General features: G+C 41.3%; 1 protein-coding gene across 1 annotated transcript; it reads right to left on the reverse strand.

Moving 5' to 3' along the window:
• Nucleotides 1-8,286: 8,286 nt before the first annotated feature.
• Nucleotides 8,287-14,019, reverse strand: LOC117218454 (uncharacterized). Its single transcript, XM_033466839.2, has 4 exons — nucleotides 13,978-14,019; nucleotides 13,825-13,870; nucleotides 11,963-12,304; nucleotides 8,287-8,988 (listed from the first exon to the last, which is right to left on the reverse strand). Exons 1-4 carry the CDS (start codon nucleotides 14,002-14,004, stop codon nucleotides 8,978-8,980), a joined length of 426 nt encoding a protein of 141 aa, XP_033322730.2. The 5' UTR covers nucleotides 14,005-14,019; the 3' UTR covers nucleotides 8,287-8,977.
• Nucleotides 14,020-15,055: the final 1,036 nt, after the last annotated feature.

The following is a 15,055-nucleotide window of genomic DNA, read 5'->3' on the forward strand; positions in this document are numbered from 1 at the left end:
GTTCATATATTTCTATCGACTCGTTAAAATTATTAATAAGAGAAATCAATGTGTACGTAGTTGCCAGATTTTGCAATTAATGCAGACAGTTTTTATTTTGCATAAAAATCCACGGTCTACTCGTCCGGAGATATCGTGACAACCAATTAGAAAACTGGTAGTTTCAAGAAAAAAAGCGTTTCAAGCTTTTTGCATTATTTAGGTGAAAATTATACTTACAGCTAATCTGCCGGACCAGGACCACTTATGGGAACTTCTTTTGTTCAGATAAGATGCCTTGAATTTCCTTTCCACATGCTCCAGGGAAAAAATTTAATACGTCTTATTTGATAGATATAAAGTTAATTATGCCCGAAAATAAACCGGAGCCGCAGCAATTGGTCATCCCACAGTAACCGGCACCACTGCCCTTATCCTTCGATAGAAATATTTTCGAAACTACCCTTATCCTTCGATAGAGAAATATTTTCGAAACTACCCTTATCCTTCGATAGAAATATTTTCGAAACTACCCTTATCCTTCGATAGAAATATTTTCGAAACTACCCTTATCCTTCGATAGAAATATTTTCGAAACTACCCTTATCCTTCGATAGAGAAATATTTTCGAAACTACCCTTATCCTTCGATAGAGAAATATTTTCGAAACTACCCTCATCCTTCGATAGAGAAATATTTTCGAAACTACCCTTATCCTTCGATAGAGAAATATTTTCGAAACTACCCTTATCCTTCGATAGAGAAATATTTTCGAAACTACCCTTATCCTTCGATAGAGAAATATTTTCGAAACTACCCTTATCCTTCGATAGAAATATTTTCGAAACTACCCTTATCCTTCGATAGAAATATTTTCGAAACTACCCTTATCCTTCGATAGAGAAATATTTTCGAAACTACCCTTATCCTTCGATAGAAATATTTTCGAAACTACCCTTATCCTTCGATAGAAATATTTTCGAAACTACCCTTATCCTTCGATAGAGAAATATTTTCGAAACTACCCTTATCCTTCGATAGAGAAATATTTTCGAAACTACCCTTATCCTTCGATAGAAATATTTTCGAAACTACCCTTATCCTTCGATAGAAATATTTTCGAAACTACCCTTATCCTTCGATAGAGAAATATTTTCGAAACTACCCTTATCCTTCGATAGAGAAATATTTTCGAAACTACCCTTATCCTTCGATATCCTTTCGAAACTATATAATTTCGGAAAATGAAACAAAAAACTCGATTTTTTAAAGAGATTCTCGTCTAGAATACCCCCTTAAATCTTCCTCAACGTGTAACTAGTCGGAAACGCCGCGAGGAGGAATTAATTAAAAAGCTACCGGGTCGCGAGTTTTCTTTTACGGCATCAAGATTTCTTCGAGGAAAGAGGTTCTCGACCGGCTGTCGGGTCCGTAGTTTTATTTACGGGATGAAATTTTACTCCCCCTGCATGGAGAAATTCTCAGGGCGCGCAACCGCGTAAGTGCCGTAATTGCCGCGTAACTTGATTACGTAAATTAATTAATTAATGCGATATTGACCCAGTCGCGCAGCTTTCGTCGCCGTTCACGGGAACCAGTTACGAATCACCTAGCACCGAGCGGAATTTTTTCTATCTCCTCCTTACCGCTAAAATGGCCGCCTATCGGCCTGCGAGGAAGATAAAGCAATTATTTCCATCACCACTCCGCGTAAATTAGAAAATCATGCTATCGCTCGAGAATTAGGAATGATTCGATCCATGGCTTATTTCTGGATCTCCCCGAAAATTAGGGTATAGGGATGTAAGTTTAAAAAAAACTGAATGTAACGTCGACGGAATAGCGAAACTTCGACAATGCAAATTTTGCAAATATATAAAATAAAGAATAACGTATGCACAGGGGTTTATGGTTGAAAACGAAATGCGAGGACCGTCTGGTACAATGTCGCGCAATACCAACTCAGTCGTAACTCTTATCTATGCAGAACAATTGCTGTTCCGCTTTTACCCTGCTCTCCCCTATATCGCTTTTGTTTTAATCATTCCAAGAGAGTTCCGCGGAGGGTTATGAAAGAATCACACGCAATTAACGAAACTTGTCCGGGTTCGTCCGCCCAGCAAAAATTTCTCCCGTGTCCTTTACATTTTTTATACTTTCCTTGGCTCGTTTGCGAAGAAACGCGCCAACTTCCGCGATATCGTCTTCTATATGCTCTTATTTCTCTGAGAAATGAGTGTTTAAAGATGCAGACACATAGAGAAGTTGAACGTACCACCCTATAAACGATGGCTTTTCGCTTCTGGCCGTGTAGCGCGTATACTTGTCTGCATTGTTACGAAAAGAAAAGTGCGATCTACGGCGAAAATGGATATTTTTGTAAAGTTCGTACAGAAAGCTGACGAAATATGTATATCTATCGAGAATACGTTAAAGTCAATGATGGCTAACGTATTCGTTTAATTCACCGATGATACAATTCTTTATATTTCTTAAATAATTTACCAATGCAACGAATGCGAAATAAAAATTGTCTGCACTTGTTGCAAGATACAGAAGCTGTGGATAACAATTTCGCGTGGGGATAACAGATAGTAGAGATATAATTGTAAACAATAACGATGGATATATATAATAACAACGACAACGAAATAACAATAACGAGGAAATAACAATAGTAAACGAAAATAAGTAACAATAGCGAAACAACAGCGATAAAGATTCTAAATAACTTAGCCGAACTTATCGCCGCGATATTTTCTATCTATATCAGGGCTCGGAATTAACCAGCATGTAACACGAGGATCGCGAGGGTTACTCGCGAGGTCTTCTCTTTCAGCGCGGAGTACCTAAGGCGCATGTATCTGTTGCTTTATGCGTATGCGCGTAGCATTTAGGCGATCATCGGGGAGCGAGACGCGAGGCGGGACTCGGAAGGCGTAGCCCTCGCGATCCTCGTGTTGCGTGCTGGTTAATTCCGAGCCCTGATCTACAATATGATTTCAGTTCATCTGGCAAGGGATGTATTGGGTTGGCAACTAAGTAATTGCCGATTTCAGTTATAGATGTCTCTCACTCCCATTTTTATGATATCCGTAAATGTTATATTATAAAATTATTATTATTATTATTATTATTATGTTATTTTTTATTATCTGTGAATGTTAGCAACTGGACAAATTGAATGCAGCGGTCAAGGAAAAGCGACCAGAATTGGTCAATCGTAAAGGTGTCATTTTCCAGCAGGACAATGCTAGGCCGCACACGTCTTTGTCCACTCGGCAAAAATTCATGGATATTGGTTGGGAATTGATGTTACACCCACCATATAGCCCTGATCTCGCGCCATCGGATTACCACTTATTTCGATCCCTGGACAACTCCCTTCGTGGTAAAACTTTTAACGATGATGACGCTGTAAAATCTCACTTAACTCAGTTTTTGGCCGAAAAGGATCAGACTTTCTACGAGCGTGGAATTTTCAAGTTGTCAGAGAGATGGCAAAAGGTCATCGAACAAAATGGAAAATACATTACAGATTAAACTTCGTTCCAAGTAAAAAAAATTTTTTTATTTCATTGAACAAATCGGCAATTACTTAGTTGCCAACCCAATACAATTATCCCAAACGGCGATTTTCCGAATCACGAAGGAGAGAGAAATTCCCCCTCCTCGAAACCGAAGGGAAGAATTGTCTCCAAAAAAATGACCTTGAAAGTACGCACTTGGGAAAGCTAGAATTTTTGCGCTCGAAAATTCCTTCTTTCCCACGCTGCAAGGCCGCTATAATTTCAACGAGCTGAAACTAAAGCAACAGCAATTTTCGTTCCTTAAATGTTTCTATTGTTTCGCATTCGATGCACTCATTTGTATTGTAAATGCATAGAATCCGCGGTCTACCGATAACACAATTTATCAACCGAGGCGAATTTCACGTTCACGCCAGAAGCGTCCATAGCGCTAACCGCAAGTACAACCTACGCGGCGCTTTAGAACGATGTACAATGCGTATTTTAAAAAATGGCGGGACGATTATGCACGATTCGAGGTGTTCGGTAATTCGAAACTGAATTGAATAGGTGTTGCTCGCTCGACTGTTCCAACGGCAAACTTCTCGCCGCGATTCAGAGCGGCGCCGATTCCGACATGCTACATAGTTGACGCGTGAAATTTCTCCGGGATATGTAAGTTCCACGGAAACGTCACCGCGTTAACCGGTTCCGTGAATGAAATAATGGACAAGACATACGCTCCGTCGCTTGGGAATACACGCACTTTTCCAATTAAGGAAGTCAGAACGAACGAATGCCGGCGCTTACGCGGAGGGTGCGTCCGAATGTGTGCAGCGAATGAAAGTTCCGATCAAGGATTTCTGACATTACCATACGGCCTGCGGTTACGGCGTTTCCTTTTGCAAGGATTTCATGTCACATGTTTTTGCCCGACCAGCGCTTGTTGGGCGATCGAGAAAGTTTTCTTGAACGACGTTGACGTAACCTTGCTAGGCGATGTACAATATGCTCGTGCTAGTAGAAAAAGTCTATACGTACAGCCTTTATAACTTATTTACAATTGGACCGAACTACTTCAATTTTGTTTGGACGTTGGAAGAACTGGATTATTGGACAACGAATAAAAACATTTTTTATATCATTGCAAAGGATTGGGATGACAAGACCGAATGCAAATGTACCACAATTATAAAGATTCTCGTAGACTCGGTTGATAAATAATTTATTTGGACCAAGTATGAAATTATGTTACTCTTCGGACACGCGTTGTTCGTAAAATAGAAACAATAAAATATTTGAAATAATTCACTATTATTTGACTAAAATAACTATCTTAGATACAAGACTGTGAAGACGCTGGAGGAATTGTAAAAAGTATTCGTACACCCACACGCGGAATAACTTTTTTTATAATTGGACCAAGCGGTCTGAATTATTTTTTGTAATTTATTGTTACGTTTATATAATTTTATTTTATTAATAAGGTAAGAATGCTATTTCTGGGACCCATCTCCAATGATATCGATCTTCGTTTCTGTCTAAATTATGATGTTACATCGTCAATATAATAATTCTGCCGGAATTAATTGTATCACAGTTATAGCAAAAGTTAATCTAATCAAAATCTACCTCTTTGTCATTCCCAATAATAACAGAATTATTTTAGTAATTGTACAATAAACTAGCTCCTTTAACATTTAAAGAAAAAATCGAGTCACTTATGGGCAATTTAAAAAATATTGCGTTTCGAAACGTGTTCAAATACTTTTTGCCAGGGGTAGAATTATTATTCGAGAATAGTAACCACTATGCGCGGCAGAATTTGACGAAACGGGCGTAACATCGTCGACGAAATTCTATCGATGAAAATACCGTCGACGAATAAATATTGTCGTCGAAAGTAAGTGCCGATGGAATCGTGTCGGTGAAGCTGTTGTCGATGAAACGATTGTCGGCGAGGTACGGGTGACCCGATATCGCGTACATCAGATCCGATCAGCTCTCTATAATGTACATACGTAACATTTCGCGTCTCGAGGATACTCGCAATCAGCGACGCGCTCGAGCCCTTACAATAAACCGGTGAATGGAAATCGAAAATATAATTAACAATGCACTCCATCGACCCGGTGCGAAATATCTTTTATTATTATTTACACCGACCGTTGTCATTTAATAAATCCGGTGCCATTTTCCTGAAAGCACCGGCGCGGGCAGCTGTAAACAAAACATAACAGGTTTTGCGTCCTCGGTCCGCAAACAGCGCTGATTTAATCCGGAGGTAAATATTTAAAAGAATGGCGTTGCGGATCGGAGCCACCGTTTCCGATGTACGTAAATTCAAGCCGACGTCGCGAAGTCGCCGGAACCGTAGATTACGCGGATCCAACAAGAACGCAGCGAACCACATTCGCGGACGATGGAACTTTCGGATTCGATCATTTTAACCGTGTCGCGTCCATGATATTTACATCGCGGCAATATCGTAACCAGGAATGTTACTGCTGAGCCTCGGCCGATAGTAAATCCATTCGTTCAGCAATATCGCGCTCCGGCCGCGCCCGCGAAACCATCCGTTTACGATTTTAATTTTTACCGAGCGCGATCACCGTGGAACCATAAATCGAGAGGACAACAGGGGATGCACTCCGCGAGAGTTCGATTCTAAACCTTTCGTCTGAAAAGAAACTGAACTTTTGCCAAGCAATTACAGTTGAACTCCGATTTTGATGAAGCAACAAGCGATACATTATAATATTTAAAAGTCATTTGCACGATTAGAAAGCAAGACTAAAACATCGGCATGCATCTAATAATACATGTATTTTATATATATATATTATTATTATTATTATTATTATTATTATTATATATATATATATTATTATTATTATTATTATTATTATTATATTATATATATACATATTTTATATATTATATATATGAAAGTATCACAGGAAAATATGATCTTTCTGAAGATATATTTTTGACAATTTCGCTTACTTCGATAACCGGTTAATTAGTTACGAATAAGGCTCATAACTCTTTTCCGTCGTGCATTATAAAATTATCTTTGGAATATACAGGGTGCGACGCATAACCATCGCCACGACATCGTTCTCCTTCGATACACTAAACATTTGTATTAAAAACTAAACAAAATAGAAGAATACAAAAATGCTGCATCGATAGATTTAAGCTAATCTCGACTGATTTAAAAGTATAGCCTAGTATATCAATTTTAACAGAAAACGTGATTCTTATAAAATATGTATTTTTTCCCATTTTCAAAGCTTTCGAAAAAAATTCTAGGTATTTGTAGCAGCTCGCATGCATGCCAGAAGATAATTTAGACATGTAAGAACGCATGGGCTAAATTTCATGGATTTATAACAAAGTCGAAAAGACTTCTTGTTCGTATTTTGACAAATTCGGAAGTGGTCCGGATTTTGTTCGTCGTAACGATACATTTAAAACAGAGCTGTTCAACTACTTGCCCGTGAGAACAGCGATTTTCCGCCCAAGGCAAACACCGATCTGCGAGCTCCAGTCCCCACTCCCGAGAGCAACGATGTCCCTTCCTTAACTCCTCGTGGGACTCCCCACCAGTTAAATGCACGTTATTGCCTGAAGCAATCGTCGATATCGAGTGAAATAGAATGATAAATAACGGCAATGCGTGCGAGTGAGACAAGGAGAATAACATGAAAACGTAAACACTTCGTTCTTTTATTTCTTACGCCTCCCCCCCACTCTCCACTAAGCGCTTGACGGAGCTTTGCGCTTAGCCTGTGGCTTTGCCTTTGCTCGCCGTGGGGCATGTTTAACAGCTCTGGTTTATACACTCTTACATTGGTAAACAAATTGTAACATATAAATTTCGTGAATCACCCTTCGGTTTGGTATTGCACGTTGGCACAGATTTTAGCAAGAAAGTTGATGCGATCGATGAACCAGACCAATGTACACCGAAGGTGTGACTTTAACCATCAACCGGACTGTCAATTATACCTGACAGTTATCGTTTCAGTAAATATTGAATATTTCAAACTCGACGAATTAATAGAGGATTGCGTGAATTTTTAAATAATTCCATTAACATATATCGACGTTGACTTGGTCAAAGTTATGCGTTAAAGTTAAAAATACGATCACTTGTAACAGAAACATTTCTAAGATTTACACAGAGTGAAACAAAAATTTACTTTCGATAACAAGAGCAAACAAGTGGACTCTCATATCGCTATGCCCATATAGTGTCCAATAAATTTCTATGTATATTTCCAGAATGAAATGTAAAACATTTGGCTCGAATTAACTGAAATAGTGGACGAGGGTTAACCCATTCTACCGTGTTGCGATGTTATTCGTTTCTCCTAAATTGAAATAGAATTTGATTTTTCTGTTATCAGAGTCTAGAAATGAAAGTAAACGAATTACGAATTACTATTACTAGTAAGAACATTATTAACGCGTCAAGTGCCGAATATCAACCCCGAAAATTCCCACGATGCCAAAGTCATTTAATCGATGTCGCCGTAGCGAGATAATTGAAATTTTCTAGTAATTATTACTTCGACTCTTTTGCATTCTAAAAATACTGGTAACAATCGCTTTGCTCGAATATACGTTACAAAGAGAACGGACCCCAAAACCTAATGTAGCTGTGAAACGAATCGCGGTGGAAGCGGTTGAAACCAGGTTTATTTTTCTGAAAAACCATGAATTTCCACGCGGTGAAACGCCACGAGATTACAGGATGTGGTGTGGGTACAGAGTACAAAACATCGATCGGTTCGTGTCAATGAGATTTAATTGTTGCACGTAGTTTCGTCGAAAACAGTTTATAAAAAAAAAAAAGGTACAAAAAAGAGAATCCTGCAGAATGCAATCGTTCGGGTGGCCCAATCTTCGGCCCGCGCGATGGCGGGCCCGTGAAACTTTTGATCTCGTGTCTCAATTTGCAAAGTCTACGATACATTATTCGCTAAATCTTTCATCGAAGAGAAGCCCGGATCCTCCTCAGTATATTTTCGAGTATGTACAGTTGTCGTGGAAGCGCCGGAATAATCGAATGGAAATACGCGATCGTGAGATGGTCTCTCTCTCTCTCGACGAAGCCTCGACCGGTTCACCGAATGTGAATCGTCGATCTTTTAGATCCCGAGGACCATCCGCGGGACGACGTTCGCGCTCGTCGCCGGAAGACAATGAAGTCTTGGCAGCGCGTTAGCGAGCCGGTAGGCAGCCGCGGGTGTCTTCTTTCGTTGTTCTTGGCCGTCCCTGTGTTTTTGTTCAGCGGATCGTGCGGCGGCCGTGGTCCTCGACGTTTATGCGTGTTCCTCTTTTGTGTCGTTTCTGCCAAAGAATCGTGGGACGGGTCAGGGCCTCTTCGTGAACCGACAATCGGTGATTACAGCCAAGATGTGCGGTTGGTGATCGGTGAGCAAATTTCCTTCTAATTATCCTCGGATCCCCGGCGTCTCTTACCACCAGCCTGAAAAGAATTTTTCGTGCGTCATTCGGATGGGGTGGCCGCTACCGCGACGGGACGATGTCCCGGAGCTTTTGTTTACGGGTCTTTGTCCCCCAGAATCCCCGCGGAGATTGTTTTTCATTATTTTGTAAGCCGGCGGTCCCTTTAATCAAACGCTCGGAAACAATATATATATATACATACGTATATATATATATATTATTATTTTGTATACTATATGCTATATACTATATGCTATATGTATATTATATACTATATACATACATAGAATGAGAGGAAGAAAGAGAAAGAAGGAAAAGCGAATTTATATATGTATAGGTGGAGGGATGGCCTGTTACGTCACTTCGCCCCAATTAAATCTTCCAAAGAATTGTTTGTTTGTTTTGCTCGTTTACCCGTTTAACTCTCGGGATAATTCTGTTAATTAATCGCGAGCGGCCCGAACGGGAAACGGAACGAGCGGCCGGTTGTGCCGCTTTTATACGTAATGAATGATAGTCGAGGGCTTCAAGGGATAGATCGAACCCGGCTTTATTTTTGTTTCTGTTTTGTTTTTCTGTTACTTCGGCCGATTCGAAGTTTTATTGCCGCATCGGAACCCCGCAAACAGCTTAATTGGTATTTAAACTGCGATCGGTAAATTTAGACGCTTGACGCGCATTTATTCACCGGCGCCGGGGCATTCCCGTTTAACGGTCCCGACCAACTAATTTCCCGGCGTTCTCGCGATCGACCGATCCGTCGGCAAAAACATATTTGCATGCATTACCGGTCGCTAATATTAATACGATTTTCGGGAATCTACGCCTTCGGATTTCGGCTCGGTCTTCCCGTATTACTTTGCCGCCAGACGAAACGGTTGTCCGAATATCGTCCGTCGCTTTATCGCGTTCTATACAACAATCTGCATTTAAATATTCCATTTGTTGTAACTCGAATAAATCTATTTCGTTTTCTTACATCGGTGACTAGCGTGGCTCAACCTCCAAGAAGAGTAACAATGTCAAAGGGTAATGTATTAAATCCGTAAATTAGAAGTTTACCGAGTGACGGTTCTAAGAGTTAGACCGTCAAAATGGTTGACGATGTTATCAACCTTCGAGTGGAGACACTTGTCTTCTAATTTTCCAACAGACAGGATAAATTATTGACTGTAATGGGAATTAACGTTTACCGCGGAGAAGCAAATACAAAAATATATAAAAGAAAATTAAAGAAATTTTATTAAAATTGGAGTGATGCTTCAAAATCGTAAAAAAGACGAGAGATTATTTGCTTGCGCGAAGTTAATCGAAAAGAACTAATTTTCACGCGTTGTTATTCCTTTAACAATATTTCATATTCCCGAGTATACTGTAGAACGTAATTAACGATGAGCGACGAGTTGCTCGCTAGAGCAACCGAAAGATTGAAAACGAACCAATTTCAATTTTTGATTTTGCAGTTATCGAGATTCGATCTAAGATATTCGACCGTACAGTCTGCGAAAATTCATGGACACGTTAAAATTATCTAATAAAATAAAAAGCGATTGAGATTTCAATGAACGCATTTTCGTAAGTCATACGATAGAATTAACTGTCACTTTGCTCGCTCGGTGCTCTTTGTGCTAACACACCAAACACCAGGTGAATTATACTTGTTAGCACACGCCGTGTTTAGTCAAGAAGTTGAATTAAACGGTAACTCCATCTGAGAATTAGACCGTACGTTTTGTTAATTGGCCACGCTTCACGTTCACTATGTAATGTAAGTTGAAGATTTGGCAAATATAATTTTCAAGAGAGACAGAGAATAAAAATGTAACGTTCAATGTGCTCAACCTTAAGAGATGCTATAAAACATTCTTGAACAACCTAACAGATTAAAGATCAATTGAAATATTTCGATAGACGCATTTACGTAAATCATATTTTCTATTTAAATAAGTTTCTGCTGTTCACTGATAGATGCTGGAACTAACAGTACTCGCACATATGTTGTTTCTGGCAAATTCATGGCAATGCTCTTTCTTTAGATGCTCTCTTTCTTTCAGATGTACTTTCAGCTGCACCGTTCTTTAAAATAAAACAATGAAGAAATACCTCTCGTAAATGCGGCGTCGTTGGCACGAAAAAGCACTTCCTGTTTACGCCGGACTCAAACATCACATCCTAAGTCGTAACTCTTCGCGTACGAAGATATTTTGAAGTATAATATTTTTCCTCGGAGAAGTAGATTATGTACCAAAGACTCGAATAATGGGAAAAATGAATAATATAACCGTGATCTTTGGTATGTACAGAATCAAACTATATGTTGCAACTTCTATTACAGGACATACAATCGCGATGACGTCGTTGCCTCGACAGTCGTTTTCAAAAGATTAAAGCTTGTTCATAGATACGTGCTACACTGTTTGAAATTACACACAAGCACTACCAGTTCCGACATCCATTATCAAATTGCAGAAACTAATTCAAACACCCAAAACACAACGAAGAAAACTGTCACTTTGACTGAGTCCTCCTAATATTAAACTTCACTAATGAAGTTTCATTTTGTAGCAAAATTTAATCTCCAATATTTTCATTATTCGATGCACCGACTATCTAGAATTGGATTAATCCTTGCATTACAATTTCTGTCACAGCTACGTTGATTAGCACTTCTTTGTATATAATAAATTCCTACACAGTAAAGAAACTTTCTATCTCTAGTATGCCATCCTTTACTTCGATGTTTAAACGTTGATGATAGGGGAGTATAATTTGACTTCGATTTAATAAACGCGGTCCACATTTAGCGTTCCAAATCTTCGTAACGAGTCTAACACGATATTATAGGCCAAAGGGTAAACACATTTATTTGCACTTTTTATTTGCAGTCGATCGAGGCCCGATTAAACCAGTTATTTTTGTGAAAATAACCCTACCAGTTTCGGGTTAAAAAGAGCATAGAACTGGAAATGAATGAGCCAAGTTGAATCACTTACCACTTCCACCGCCGCCGCTCCATCCACCACCGCCGCCGTTCCATCCGCCACCGCCGCCTCCGAGTTTCCATCCTCCTCCGCCGCCGCTGGGCCATCCACCGCCTCCCCCACCGGACCATCCGCCGCCGCCGCCACCGCTGGGCCATCCACCGCCTCCGCCGCTAACGGTGATCACCTTGATGATCTTTCCGCCACCGCCGCTACCGCCGCCGCCGTTCCAGCCGCCACCACCTCCGGACCATCCCCCTCCACCGCCTCCCAACTTCCAGCCGCCGCCACCGCCGCCGCCGGACCAGCCACCACCTCCACCGCCACCGGACCAGCCGCTGCTTATGTAACCGGCTGCAACGAAACAAGAGCGATCGTTGGTTTTCTTGACTCGCCGAGAACCGGTGTCTCGCCACTTTCCATCGGATCCGCTCCGGTCACGATGCGCCTACGGTGCCCGTCTACGCGACCCGAGCGAGTGCATCGCGCGTACGATAAAACCGCGCGCGATTCGACTCTGCCGATCGATCCACGCGGAAACTGAGCGTTCGCGAATACCGATGCATTTGTTGAATATTCAAAAACAATGGTGAAACGCAGAGGAGAACGCGGTGGGCTAAATGGTTTTTTTAAAAGTCCGCGCGTTTTTTTCTTTTTTTTCTGTTTCGACGCTGGAACGGCCGCGAAGACAATATTGCCCACGTATGGTCACTTCGTGTTTTTGTTTGTTCAGTTATTATTTGGTAATGTATGCGTGGATTGGCAACCTTTCGGAGCACGAGTGGAAAAAAATATCGAGGACCGTTTTTTGTTTGTTTTTGTAGAGCTGTCGGGGAAGCGTGTTGCTTCGTAACAAGCGCGAGAGAAATCCTGTACTCTGCGGAGGATTTTTCACGGTGGAAACTTAGTTGGTTTCAATCTAAAGCAATCTCTTACGAGGGTGTAATTGTTATTCTCTTTTTCGTAGACATAATTGCAGGCAGAATGGAAGAAGGTTTTAAATTGTTTATGTACGGTGATTTACGAGATTGAATTTCTCGGAGGTAGGGGTATCTGCAGAGGAAAGTGGAAGTGCTTTCTCGATTAGTTCCTTCGATAATTAATTTGTGTAAATGTATGTCTTGCGAGTCTTGTTTTCTGGCGCTCTTGGAATTTTTAAGACAAAAGTCTTAAACAAGATGCGCGTACAGAAGACTTTGCGCAATTAGTTGAATATGTATACGTGTAATATGATAACAAAAACACCTTCGAAACGAAGAGAGCTATCACAAATTTGTCAAATAAAATTCACGTACGATGATCGCTATATATACATCGATTTAATCCTTGTGCCAATATTCAACATTTCTTACAATAACCAATATTATTGCGATGAAATATAAGATATTGATACGAGGGTTGAACCCGTGTCAATCGCAAAAATATAGCAATTACCGCGTTCCCTTTGGAATTCTTACTCAATTAGCATTTGATTTATCGACAATCCTAGAAAAGTCTTTTAATAACCAACAGTCTACCGATAAATGTTTCGATAGAATCAAATTATCTTTTGTACTTCTAATTTTAATAAAACGAGATTTTTTTTTAAAAACCACAGAAATCTTGAATCAACAAATCCAATAGCGTAATCTAGGATGTCATTTCCAATTACTCCACACAAAAAAAATTAGCAAGCTGATTTTCAACATGACATAGACATTAGGAAGTCTGCGACTATTTTATCCGGTAGCAAAGTATTCGAGCTATCAACGACCCTTCAAACATTTTCTCCTCCCGAGACGTGCGCAACGACAAAAAGTCAATTGAAACTCGTCGACCCTCCCTTAACGTCGCGTACATGAAAATCCAAGTTCAGGATTAACAGGTGTACTCACCATAGGTGGTGGCTATGAGCGCCAGGAAGACGGTAACGAGGAACACCTGTAACGAAAGACCAGGTGAGTCGGAGCACAACGAACAAGAGATCGAGCGATCAAACGGAAGAGAGTCGATGCAGTTGGAGTACACCGATCGCACACGGCTCTTACCTTCATGTTGAGGTGTTTGATGCCCATCGTCGGACCCGGCGCCTCTTTTATAGCTCTAGCCTTTCTTCGCGGGCCCCCGCCCTACCTTCTCCCCTCGGCGACCCCAGGTTCTTCATCTGCCGTTCATAACACCTAACTTTCGTGACCACCACTATCGCGACAAAAATCCCCCTACCATAATCTCTGGCATCCCGTGCACCTCGAACCCCCTCTTTGGGGTCACTCTCTCGCTCCCTCTTTTTTCTCTCCGCCTTTCTCTCTCTCTCTCCCCTCTTTCTCTCTTTCTCTCTCTCTCTCTCCCCCTCTTTCTCCGTCCTGTTTCTTCCACTAGCAACGATGTAACAATCCGCAAGCGGCTTAATCTTAACGGGCGATCGTGAATCCTCGACGGGGGCCAAGCCGAAGAAGCGTCCGCGAACGCGACGAGCGGACGTCGCCGCGACGCTCGCTGATTGTTTGTCAAAATCGGGGGCTCGCTGTGGAAATTCGCCGACCTCGTTCGCCGCGCCGGAGGAAACGCGATGATTCATTATTGCCGAGATAATCTGGATGCTTGCTGAATGTTTAGCCGCCGGAGATGGCCGACGGGGATTCCGCTGGAACGAGGTCGGCGGCGTTCCCTCGATCGTAAGCTCGTGATGCGGACGCTGAATGCGTACGATCGTTTCTGAAGCGGGGAAAGACGGGCGTGGGCGGCTCGCCGATTTTCCGTGTCTAGCCGGACCCGGTGTCAAGTCATTCCGTTGCGTATACGGAATCTGGGAATCGTGGGCTATACTCGGGAGCAGTTTTTGAGCAACCGGTGGCTCCTGAAGAGCGGCCTCCTACAGCCAAAGCTTTGTCTTCTGTAGGATCTTGCGGAATACGCTACAAATTTTTGGTGTCCCGGCGACTAAACTTTGCAGATACAGAGCATTCCGAAGGGATTCAGTCCGAGGTCCTTCCATACTTTAACAGAAATTCCTATTCTTACATTTTGTTCGAGCTGCTTGTCTGCTGTGAACTGAATCTTGAAGAGGGAAAAGTATCTCGAAGAGATTCATTTTGGGACTTTTTTCGAGATTCTTCCTACTTTGCG

Source organism: Megalopta genalis, chromosome 4 (assembly GCF_051020955.1).
Source record: "Megalopta genalis isolate 19385.01 chromosome 4, iyMegGena1_principal, whole genome shotgun sequence".
Taxonomy (NCBI): domain Eukaryota; kingdom Metazoa; phylum Arthropoda; class Insecta; order Hymenoptera; family Halictidae; genus Megalopta; species Megalopta genalis.

Bases quoted from the DNA above. Each gene is read 5' to 3' on its own strand.
- LOC117218454 (XM_033466839.2), bottom strand. From the start codon at position 14,004: ATGGGCATCAAACACCTCAACATGAAG. The intron at 13,871-13,977 runs GTAAGAGCCGTG...CTTTCGTTACAG, and splicing joins TCAAACACCTCAACATGAAG to GTGTTCCTCGTTACCGTCTT. The intron at 12,305-13,824 runs GTGAGTACACCT...GTTTCGTTGCAG, and splicing joins GCTCATAGCCACCACCTATG to CCGGTTACATAAGCAGCGGC.